This window comes from Telopea speciosissima, chromosome 3 (assembly GCF_018873765.1).
Source record: "Telopea speciosissima isolate NSW1024214 ecotype Mountain lineage chromosome 3, Tspe_v1, whole genome shotgun sequence".
NCBI classification, from domain to species: Eukaryota; Viridiplantae; Streptophyta; class Magnoliopsida; order Proteales; family Proteaceae; genus Telopea; species Telopea speciosissima.
In genome coordinates, this window is record NC_057918.1 from 20,272,797 (window position 1) to 20,285,706 (window position 12,910).

The 12,910-nt window shown below is 40.6% G+C and overlaps 1 protein-coding gene across 2 annotated transcripts in view; it reads right to left on the reverse strand.

Moving 5' to 3' along the window:
* LOC122656003 (translation factor GUF1 homolog, chloroplastic) overlaps nucleotides 1–12,910 on the reverse strand; it is a 90,015-nt gene that overhangs the window by 38,563 nt on the left and 38,542 nt on the right. For both annotated transcript variants that reach the window (XM_043850417.1, XM_043850416.1), the window contains exons 6-8: nucleotides 9,818–9,880; nucleotides 9,325–9,369; nucleotides 9,023–9,123 (exon numbers count right to left, since the gene is read on the reverse strand). In XM_043850417.1, the coding sequence (XP_043706352.1) occupies nucleotides 9,023–9,123; nucleotides 9,325–9,369; nucleotides 9,818–9,880 (209 nt within the window). The remainder of the gene's footprint in view (nucleotides 1–9,022; nucleotides 9,124–9,324; nucleotides 9,370–9,817; nucleotides 9,881–12,910) is intronic.

Sequence of the window (12,910 nt, forward strand, 5' to 3'; positions counted from 1 at the left end):
TCTCCCAAGCCTACAGATCCGACCTCTGCAGCTCTATGGTCATCTAATGATGCCCTGGTGATGTCTTTTCTCATTAATTCCATGGAAGCCTCTGTGAGTCCCAACTTTGTTCTCCTAAACTTGGCTAAGGAATTATGGGATGTTGTTCGCCAGGCCTACTCCTAGGCAGGGAATTATGCTCAGATCTATGAGATCTGGCGCCAAGTTCGGAACACTACTCTGAAGGAGCTCACCCTTACTGCATAATACACTGCCCTCACTTCTCTGTGGCAACAGTTGGACTTCTATCACCCAATTCCCATTATTCACCCTGAAGATGCTAGTACCTTCCAGAAAGAGAGGGAGATGGAACGGGTGTATGACTTCTTGACAGGACTTACCCCTGAATTTGATCCTGTTCGTGTGCAGATTATAGGGCGTGATACATTCCCCACTCTTCTTCAGGCATACAATATGGTCCAATCTGAAGAACATCGCCGGACAGTTATGATGCCCACTACTACTCCTGTTCGATCTGCTCTACTCACTATACCACCTGCACCTCCCCCTACCAATTCCTTTAACGGAACTACACCAGGTCGTGCCCCTATACAATGCGACTATTGTGGTCGTCTTCGCCACATACAAGAGACGTGTTGGAAGCTCCATGGGCACCCCAAAAATGGGTGCAATGCCAAGCCTGCCGCTGCTCGTTCCCAGGCTAACCTTTCTGATGCATCTGATGTTGTCCTTGCTACAGCTACCCGGCACCCTTCTCTTTGGATCAAATGGCTGCCCTTCAGAAGCTTATGACACAGAGGACTACAGGACTCTCCTCTTCCCTTGTTTTTAACCTTGCCCAGTCAGGTATTTTTTCATGTTTCTTCTCCTAGTCCTTTATGGTTAATTGATTCAGGGGCTACCGATCACATGACTAGCAACTCTGAGGTCTTCCATACCTACTCTCCTTGCTCTGGGCAGGATAAGGTACGTGTTGCCGATGGATCCCTTTCCTCCATTTCGGGTAAAGGTTCTGTGTCCTGTGGTTCTCATCTTTCTCTTTCTTCTGTTTTACATGTTCCCAAGTTATGTGCTAATTTATTATCTATTTATCATTTAACTAATGAGTTAAATTGTTCCATTCATTTCTTCTCCACTCATTATGTCTTTCAAGATCTAGTGACGGGCGCAACGATTGGGTATGGTCGGGTCCGTGATGGTCTCTATTATTTGGATTCTACACCGACTGTTCCGGCTCCCTCTTCTGCCTATATCCGTCATTCTGATAGTGCTCTGACCAAGCTCCTCCATTGGCATCGTCACTTGGGACATCCCTCTTTTCATGTCTTACGTACTTTGTTTCCTGAGTTAGTTAAACATTATGGTGTGGAACACCTTAATTGTGAAATCTATGAATTTTCTAAGAACACCCAAACGTCTTATTTTCAACTGATAGTAATTGTAATATCCCATTTTCTATTATTCATTCTGATGTTTGGGGTCCTCTCGGACCATTAATCGCAATGGTTTTTGTTGGTTTATTACTTTTATTGATAATTGCACTCGCCTCACATGGGTTTATCTTCTCCATAATAAGTCTGATGTTTTTTCTTGCTTTAAGTCTTTCCATGCTATGCTTCGTACTCAGTTTAATGCATCTGTCAGGGTATTATGTAGTGATAATGGTACAAAATACCTAGACCATGTTTTTCAAGAGTACCTCACTTCCCATGGTATTCTCTCCCAAACCTCCTGGGTTCGGACCCTAGAGCAGAATGGCATCCCTGAAAGGAAAAATCACCATCTGCTAGATGTTGCTCGGGCCTTAATGTTTACCACTGGTGTTCCTAAACATTATTGGGGAGATGCCGTGTTAACAGCCAACTACCTTATTAATCAGGTTCCCTCTAGTGTTCTTAACTTTAAGCAAGCTTTAAAATCTCGTTTCGTTTCGATGTTTCGGTCTGACCGAAATTTCCAAGATATTGAAATTCCGTCGAAATATGGTATTTTTTCGATGAGTTTTGCTTGGCCATTTGTGAGTGTAAAATGCCAAAATGACTGAGATTTCCGAAATTTCCGAAACGAGATGACCGAAATTTTCGAAATATTGCATTTTTTCAATTCGATGTTGCATTTCATTTCGACTCGACCGAAATATTCGAAATTTCAATCGATATGAAACGAGTTTTTTATGACTTTAAGACACCATTGCCCTTTCTCCCTGACCCTGCTATTGCCACCTCCCATCCACCCAAGGTTTTTGGTTATGTGTGCTTTGTCCACAACTCCACCTCGTTCTAAGCTGGATCATCGTGCTTGTAAGTGTATTTTCCTGGGCTACTCGGCCTCCCAGAAGGGTTACAAATGCTATCACCCTCTATCTTGCTGGCTCTATATCACCATGGATGTCACTTTCCATGAATAGGATCCCTATTTTATACAACCTCTTCAGGGGGAGAGTCTTGAGAAAGAGCCAATGTCTTTTTCTCCCATGGTTGTTGCAAATATTGACGATATTATTCCTGCTACTAGTTCTGACATCCCTGTTCAGGAGGAGCCTGACATTACATTTCAAGGGGAGCCTCCAAATGACACCACTAGTAAAGGTTCTGCTCCTGCCCCATTGGATGTAATAACCTACACTCGAAAGAAATCCAAGCACAAGGAGACCATGAAACACCAACCATTACCCACTGCGGCGCCTTCTCCAGATGCTACCTCTCCTTCAGGTAATTCTTCTCCTCATATTGCTAAAACTGATGATCGCCCCATTGCCTTAAGGAAAGGAGTTTGTTCCTGCACTCAACACCATATTTCTCATTTTGTTTCCTATCATTCCCTTTCTCCTTCCCATCTTGCTTTTGTCTCTTCCTTGTCTTTTGTGTCTATTCCACAGGATTGGAAGGAAGTCATTAAAGATCCAAAGTGGCATGCTGCCATGGTAGAAGAAATGCAAGCATTAGACAAGAATGGTACATGGGAACTTGTTCCATGTCCCCAAGGGAAAAAATTAGTTGGGTGCAATTGGGTCTTTACAGTCAAGCAAAGGGCTGATGGGACGGTTGAAAGGTACAAGGCTTGTCTGGTAGCCAAAGGTTTTACCCAGGACTATGGGATAAACTACCAAGAAACATTTGCACCTGTCATGTGTTGTTAACCTTGGATGGAACCTGCAATAATTAAATGTAAAAAATGCCTTCTTGAATGGTGAACTTGAAGAAGAGGTTCACATGGATTTGCCTCCCAGATTTGCTTCGCCTTCCACAACTGGCAGAGTATTCAGATTACAGAAGTCTCTCTATAGCCCCAAACAATCTCCTACGGCCTGGTTTGGTCGGTTCTTAAAGGCCATGCAGAAATTTGGGTATCATCAAAGCCAAGCTTGTGGTCCCCCCCCCCCCCCAATTTTAGGTCTTGGTTTCGCCACTAGTTTCGCCAGGCCACAAAACCTAGATCTTGGCGAGATCATGTATTTTTTTTCTCAACTCGATGGTAGGTTTCGGTGGCCATATGGCCAAGATAGGGGCTGAAACTTGACATTCCCCCTATTTTAGGCCTTCTAAACACAGTGGAACCATTAGTTTTTACAAATTCAAACCCAAAATGGTACTTTGACTACGGACCCCAAGTTGGTAGTCTATGGCGTGCGTGAGGTCTACCTTAGGTTCTTGAAATGCAGCTTGGAGGAGATTAGCAACTTCAATCTTCAATGAATCAAGCTTTGATGAGGTGTTGGAGGTGTGATTTGCCAAAAGAAATGAAAAAAATCACCCAAAGATGGAGTTTCCCCTTCACAAAGGCAAGATCTCGTAGAGTTATGGTGTTTTATAAGCTTTAATAAGGTCGAAACTGAGAAATAGCTAGAGATCTCGGCGATATACCGAGATCTTGAGCGAGATATTGCATTATTTCTGTATCATGTAATCTCGTCTCGAGATGCTACGAAACCGAGATTAGAGCGAGATCTCGCCGAGATCTTGAACTATGCCCCCCCCCCTCCCCCTTTCCCCCTTGTCTTGCCCAAGTCTGGGCCTCCCTTTCCCCTTCCCCTCCCCCTCCTCTCAATCGGACAAGAACATATGGAACCCCTCCCCCAATGGCCTTTTTAGCTCCAAATTGGCTTGGAATTTTGTTCGTATCCAAGCTTCAACAGTTCTCTGGCATAAACTCATCTAGTTCAAAGGTCATATCCCCTTTCATAGTTTCAATGTTTGGCGTACCCTGAACAAATGCCTTCCCACCCAGGCTTTTCTTCTGAACCGCCACATACATGTTTCCCCTACTTGTATCCTGTGTTGGAACGGATTTGAGGACATTGACCACCTTTTCTTCTCTTGCCGTTTCACATCCCCAATTTGGAAGAAAGCCCTCCAATCCATTTGGCCCCACCCGAGAAGGCCTTTACCTTTTCCCCGTGAGTGGCTTTGGATGGATATGACTTTTTCAGGCAGTTCTATTTGTGATACAACAGGTAACTTGTGCTAGGGGCTGTCATCTCCAATATTTAGATGGAGAGAAATCTTAGTAGATGGACCTCCAACTCCCGATCTTTTGATAAGAATTGGAAAGCCATCTTCTTTGATGTTAGCTCTATGTTTTAGATTGTTCGTTCTGGCTCACTTGTGGACTCTCCTAGAAATAGGCATATTGCTTCATTTTGGAGCTTAGATGTTTCTTATATTCAGACTCCTAGCCCGCCCTTATAGGGCTTGTTAGGGCTTAGGTCTTTGTATAGCTTCCCCCCCCCCTCTCTTCTCCCTGTGTTTTCTCCCCTCCCCCCTTTTTTCTGTCCCATTTTTGGTAATGCATTTTTATTCACCCAAAAAAAAAAATGACAGCCTGATTATCACAGTACATGTCAGTAGGCTTATTAGTAGAAAAACCAATCTTTTGAAGAAAAGACTTCAACCACATCAACTCAACTGCAGTATCACTCCAGATTCCTATCCTCATCACCATATTTCAAAATTTCAACGATTTATCTTGGTTTTGACCCTAGTTGCAATGAAACCACCAACAACTTGACAAGTTTACAGGGTTTCGATCGAAATTTCAGCGAAATGACCGAATTGGTCAAAATTCCCTCACAATGGTTAAAATCATGTATTGCTTTCCAATTTTATGGTCCGTCATCCCTATTGCATATTTCAATTATTTTTATTGAATGCTGTATGTTATATGACTAAACTATGTGTAGAATAAGCTATATAAGGGAAATGATACAGTAGGCTATGGCGTATATTAGCAACCTAGGGTCTGAAGCCAAACTACCACTTACAAGGGGAATTTCCCTATCTAATGATGCAAACATGTGTAAACATGCTCAAAATAGGCACTATAAGTAAGAAGTTTAGGGCATACTACCATCATTTGGCCACTGAAATGACCATTTTGAGTTGAGCTGTGAAATGGACCAAATTTCGATCCCATTTCACATATTACGACAGCATATTTTGGTTTCCAAGGTTGAAATCCTAGTCAAATTGAAAATTGGAACCTTCATCAGCACAAGCTATGAATTCCTCTAGGTGGTATCTGTCATTTATATGGCCACAAGAATCTCATGGTCCCTTAGGTTTTCTATTAAGGAAAAGTTCCACAGATATCCAAAATAGTGATGATATGGTAAATACCCTCTTGTGAGAAGAATAAGACCCTTAATTTAAACCTAGAATACTAGTAATCATACCACAAATCCTTCGAAAACCTAATTTTGCTACCTGCCCATCACTAAACCACATACAGGGATAAATTATAAAATGGGTAGGATCCCACAAGTGACTTTAAGGCACATATAAGATTAGCTTAATAAGCATTAAAATAGCCAACAATTAGGGTCACAGTTGTTTTAATGACCAAATGCAAGAGAATATACGGTTCTTTCAGCAATCTCTACAACATTTTCATTAACCATGAACTACTTCCCTCATACCCATTTGGTTGGGTAAGGGTTAGTCGAGTTGAGCATTTCCCCCAGCCTCCCAATGCCAAGTCCACCAAACTTTAAAGAGGTGCACATACTCATAGCACCGTACTATTTTAGCAAAGATACATATGTATAGAATATGAATTAATTGGAAGAGTACAATCAAACAATGTTCAGAAGATGTAACATGCAAAATGCTTTGGAACATAACATGGGAATTTATTATTAAAATATCATTTATGTTAAACATTTCCACAGTAATTTTTTATGTTCTTGCAACTTATAGTCTTATATATAGTGTAGAAATACTAAGAGAAACTAGAACTTAAAAGGATAAATAAAAAAGAAAAAAATTCTACGAGGAAACAGTCTCTAAAAAATAGTTCTGTCCACAAAGGATCGGTCTTGACTCTTGAGTGAGTACATCAAACAGAAAAAATATGAGTAACCGCATGTAAAAAAGTCATAAAACCAAAACAGCCTTCCAAAAGACTCAAAGTAATGAAAGCGTTATTATTCCATAACACAGCTGACTTACAGCTGTTCAGTAATGATATGCTTTTTTTAGTGCATGCCAAATAACATAGAGGGCCAAATCTTTTGCTCAAGGTGAAAACATTACTTGTGAATATGGAAAAAGCTCTAATCACAAGGAAATTATAAGATATAGAAGTTAAAATAGTTTCTAACATCACATGGGGAAGACCAAGACCATCACAAAATTGCATTTGACTGAGGACTAAAAGAAGAGAGAGGAGACATAGATGGCAGCCCAAAACTGATCTGAATTCTGCCAGTGAATTTTTCTTTGCTGATCCCAAGCCCAGATAAAAAAATAAGGTTGATTCATCAGGTTTTGCGGCTGGCATTTCAAAAACCTATAGCAGAACCCATCAATCCTTAAGGCAGATATGGACCAACCGAACCAACCAAAGACAAAACATCTCCCAGAAAAACTTGGGTCAAAGAAGGTGAAACCTGTCATTTAGATGAACATATGAAGGTTTCAATATCTTTGAGATAAGGAAGAATGCGAACAAGGTGTCACGATGGTGGAAGACTTCTAATTAAAATCAAAAGTGCTGGAGATGTTTCAAAATACCTCCAACATTAATTTGTGGTATTTTGCAGAGAGGTCTTCAGCACTTATTTTCATCCCATCAGCAAGCCATAATTAGGATTTGCACCAACATAGTGATTCAGTTCCACAAATTCTTTGACTGTACAAGTTCAGTTGATTCAGTCCAAGCTATAAAAGAAAAAACTCAAACCCACCTTCCATGTGGAATGTGATGCATATGCAATTGAATATTCCAAGGGATCAACTATCCCGCAAACTAAACCATTTGATGCAGGTCCAAACACCCGCAAGAAGAAGAAGTAGCCCTAGAAATAGGGCTGAATGTTAGGATGTTGGAGCCTTAGTTTTAATTTTTAGTTTTCAGTTTCTATACTTAGTTTTTTTTTTTTTTTTTTTGACAACTTAACTTGAACAGGTCCAACCATGGTTCAATTTAACTCTTTCCTATTGGCTAGAATTTGTTTTATTCTTATTGGTCCTTAGAGGATCTTTTAAGTTACTTGTTTTTTAGTCCCCCTCCATGATTTCTATTGAGGGTTGGATTTGTTTTGTACTAGGAATCAGTCTTAGGACTCTTATTCCTAAGCTGAATTGATGTAAGGCCATTGGCCATTGAATTATAAATAAGAATAATCGTGGGAGGCTTCCCCACAGTTCAAATTTTCAAATTCTGCTTTTAGCTTTGCTGTTTATGTGCTGCTGCCTTTGCTCCAATCGTGAGTGCTACCTTGTGGATCTCAAGGTGAAGGGATTGGGGGATTACCAATCGACTCCTTGCATCTGTTCAGATCGGGAGGCTCTCTTAATCATCTTCAAGCTGCTGCTGCTATTGAAGATTAGTTCTACAAGTAAATATTTTACAGTTTTGCAAAGAACCTTCTTCTTCTAATCCTCCAACCCAAGCCTACTTCCCTTCCAGCTCCATTCCACCATCAGATCTGTCCAAACTCACACCACAGTTCCAGCAACTCATCCCCCTTACTCGACCTCCATTCCAATCCAACATAACATATAAACCATAATTCCCCCTCATCTCTGTGAAACCTAAAAACCCCTAAAATCTGTCCAGACCTAACCAACCATCCAAATCACACCAAACTACAACCAAACCATCCTCTCCATACCAGTAACACTTGACCAGCACCCCTTGACCTAATTCCCCCTCTAAACCCTAGATCTCATCATCCCCTTCATTCCTAAAACCCAAAACCCTAATTTCCTAAAATTCAAATCTTCACTCAAACCCTACCAATCCTACCTCATTAGACTCCTATAGACCTGCCTAGCTTTACCCAATAAACCCCAACCACATTGTCCAAAACCTAACCCTAGTTCTGACCTAAAATTCCCAATTCTGCCCAATCGGCCAGCACCTTTGTGAGAGCCTGATCTACCTGGTTCCTAGTAGACCTTTGTCTATCTAGGACTACATTACCATTAGAATAGTTCTAGCCTTATTCAAAGGACAACTCTTTCACCATAACGCAGGTAAAATTAGGAGCTCATATCAGTGAACTTTTAATGTGGAATGACATGCCTGAATCATAACTCCTTTAATGCCGTCACTATATCTTTGTACTGTTTGCAACAACTCAGTCAATTCAATAAACAAATACATAAATATTTTAAGGGCAACCGGGTGAAGCCCATTGTAGTACACTAGTACCAGCAGCATTTTCTGCAACGCGGCAGATTGAATGAGGGGCCTGAATTCACATGACCAATACATGGTCCCCTGTACCCATTCAACGGTTCATATTTGCCCAAATGGCATGCTATATGGCAAAATTTGGGGGCTGGAACTTCACTCCACATCTATACTGCCTGGCCCGCACCCTTTTTGCCATATTTTAAATATTAAAACAGTTGAGTTCATATATACAAGTTCAAGAATTTCTTTTGCTACTAATAACACGAATAGAGCTAATTCTCAACAACCACCTGAGTGTAAACTGTAAAGAATGTCATGGCATAATAGAACATGAATATATAGCGTGTTGGAAATTACTTTCCAGCATGCTAAGGTATTTTACCTATCAAATATAAGAGCTCTTAAAGGCTTTTCAGCAGTATCCTTGGGTGGGGGAATCCTTTTAACAATGGCATTAAGGATTTCCGTTATACCTACACCCTCCTACAAAGGAAAGAGAAAACCAAAGAAAAATATATTTATAAAATTAATCCATACAGATGTAGAAAATAGGGCACTGGGCGGAAAATGAGAACTAATGGAACAAGTACAGATCCTTGACAAGCTTTCATGTTCCTTCCATTTTAATAGCTAGGCACGATGCCACAAGTTACACACAAATCAAAGATTGCATTTTGCACTTACCTTAGCTGAGCAGTAAATCGCCTCACTACAATCCAATCCAACAATCTGCAGACAAAGATGAAAAGTTAACGTAGAACTTTTTTCTTTAGCTGGCATTATATGTACTTGACTTGTTTCCTTCTCAACAGTATCAAAATGCAATGTGTAAAGCAATATACCACCATCATCTACAACAGATAGTAAGAATGCAAGAAATAATTCAAGAACTGATGATGAGAAATCCTTATGTTTTTCAGTTACTAGCAATTTTCACTATAATGAATTGTGTAGCATTTGTAACTTTAATTATCTTGATAAGAATAGTAGGTCGAAAATGCAAGTATTGGAGAGGAAGCACGCTTTCCAATATCTACTCGTACCAGAGCAAACTTTCCAAGAGAAAATGTTCAAATAATCTATACTAATTTCCTCTAATCAAAGTTGACAAGTTAAAAAACAGGGACCAATAGTAGGATATAAAGTCATGCACTATCTCCAGGGCTCACACACCAACCTCTTCAATCTCTTGTGAGACACGATATGGTTCAGCACCTGGGAGATCTATTTTGTTCAAAACCTGAATTAAAACAGAAACAATCATAACTATCAGAAATTCAGAAATTTCCCATTTTCATAAACTGTATAAATTTGAGGAAAGGTAAGAGATACCCATCTAAATTTGCCATAAGGGAAAAAAATCATATGGATGGGAAAAATGATAAAGATTCGATGACGTGGGATCAACCTTTGTAAGATAAAGAATCAATGATGTGGGTATCAACCTTTATTGCATGTGGGTGATAACCTTTGTTTTTGTGTACAAAAGAAAATAGCCAAGTAATCATCTTTTAGTTCATTTTTGTGCTACAAGAGTGGTTTTTTTTTAAACCTATTGGAAAATTTTAACTAGACATCATGGATTTTCCTCAAATGAGTCAGGATCATTTGCGTATGAGGCAAAACAACTAGCAAGACATTTAAGCAAAAATCTTCAGGAATAGGACAAACAGAAAAATCACTTTTCTAGAGGAACAATTCACCCTAGTAAGTTAAGTTTAATAATTTTTTCTTTTATTTAAAATTAATTTCAAACCTTTAATATTATCATATGAGTTTCAAACTTTTAATATTGATATTATTAAAATTGTGCAACTGATTGGTGGCTCAACTATGGTGTAATGCTCCAAACTTAAGGAAGATTACAATTCAGGTCTGATCCCTAACAGCATCCCCAAGTGGTTGTGAACGAAACTGGAGCACATTGGGTTTATGCAAAACAAACCACACAACTGCCTAACATCAACCACATCTTTGACAAAGAAGATCCAGTCAAAGCATGGATAGAGGGCATTGATAGGATGTTGGTGTTGGTGAGGATCGGCAAATAACAGCACCTGATCCAGTTATATAGAACATCATTAGACAAATGGATAAAGAAGAAACACAACCACCACATAGACAAGCAACAAGACCCTGACATTAGTAGCTCTGACGATGGTGATCCTAGGAGAATGAGGTCTAGTGCTCAGTATCCAGGAACCCAACAGGATAGTGAGAATAGTGATGACGATGATAATGGTGGTGGTTGTGTGGTATATACGTAGATGAACCCTTCTTCCCTATCGTTTAAAGCTTAAGAGATTGAAAGGGAATAGAATTCGGACACGGTGTTGGTGAAATAGTTTAGTAACGGATGGCTTTATCGAGGAAGCCAATAACTCCCTACTCGTGAGAGCAGAATACTTTTTGGATTGAAAAGGCTGTCCACCTCATCATTCATTATCATATTTATAAAATAGTAGACTCACAGTTACACCCCACTACCTCTCCCTACAATTTCTCCTACCTATCCCCCCTCCAATAGCAATAAACTACCCACAACTACACCACTCAACGTGGGATAACTACTAAATAATAAATTAAACAGCAACTCCTATAACTTCTACATAAAATAACAACCCACATTCTACATCAAATAACAATTTTGGTCCACGTCACGCTAACACATATCAAGCTCCTCCCTCCTTGAGTTTGGTCTTGTCCTCAAGACCAAGTTCTGGAAACTGAACCCACATCGTCTCCAAGTACTCCCAAGTAGCCTCAGATGGGGAAAGTCCTCGCCAATGAATTAGAACTTGAACACGTCTTTTGTGTATGCGTTGATCGAGTACAGCTTGGGGTAACGGATGGAAGGTATCATCTCCTTGCACCGCTGGCAGCTCGTCCTCGACTTGGTGACGTTCCCCGATTTGTTTCTTGAGTAAGGAAACATGGAAAGTGGGATGAATCTTGGAGTCTACAGGCAACGCTAACTTGTAGGCCACCTTCCCTATTCTTTGGGTGATCTGGTAGGGCCCATAGTACCTTGGCGCTAGCTTATGGGATTTCCTCATTGCAAGAGATGTTTGCCTGTATGGGTGTAATTTAAGAAATACCCAGTCTCCAACTTCAAATTGCCTCTCTTGATGGTGTTTATCATAAACACGTTTCATCCGAGATTGTGCTTCAGCAAGGGTGGCTCTCAACTCCTTAAGTCTTTGATCTCTAGCCAGCAATTGCAGCTCAACGGCTTCTACCTTGGCAGTACTTGGTATGTAAGTCAGCAGAGAAGGGGGTGGCCGCCCATAGACGATGTCAAATGGAGTTGTTTTAATGGCTGAGTGCCAGCTGGTGTTATAGCAATACTCCGACCATGCTAACCAGTTTCCCCATTCTTTCGGATGCGAACTCGTAAAACAACGAAGATACACTTCCAATGTGCGATTGACCACTTCGCTTTGGCCATCAGTCTGTGGATGATACGCCAAACTGAGGTTAAAACTCGTACCATTAAGTTGCAAAAGCTCCTTCCAAAAATGGCTGGTGAACGTAGGATCACGATCACACACAATAGACTTAGGCATCCCATGCAGCTTCAAAATATTTTCAAAAAATATCTGCGCAACTCCTACGGCCGTGTAAGGATGCGACATTGGAATGAAATGTGCATATTTTGAGAGTCGATCCACCACCACTAAAATAACCGTTTTTCCCTAAGAATTAGGAAGACCCTCCACGAAGTCCATGGATATGTCCTCCCAAACCCGTTCAGGAATGGGTAACGGTTGTAGCAACCCAGCTGGGTGCTGTAACTCCGCCTTGTGGCGTAGACACATGTCACATTGTGCTAGCTTTTCAAGGATAGATTTCCTCATACCGATCCAATAGAAGGTTGATCTTATCCTTTGAAATGTCTTTTGGTACCCCTCATGCGTGCTGTTATGGAACTGCTTGATGATGATGCTTATAAGGGAGAGTTTTTAGGGATGTAAATTCTGGCTTTGAAGAAAATGATTCCATCTCTAACTTCCCATGGGCCCACTGCTTCGTCAGCTTCTATTTTGTTGAGAAGTTGTTGCATCTCCACATTGGACTTGTTCTCTTCCTTAATAGCCTCCACCCAATTAGGAACAGGGAAAGATACAGCCGTTAGTTGATAAGTCTCCCCCTCTCCCATGTTTTCCTCTTCTCTCCTGGATAGAACATCGGCTACAATGTTTTCCCTTCCCCTCTTGTACTCCACTACGAAATCGTAGTGCATTAACTTGTATAACCACCTTTGTTGTGC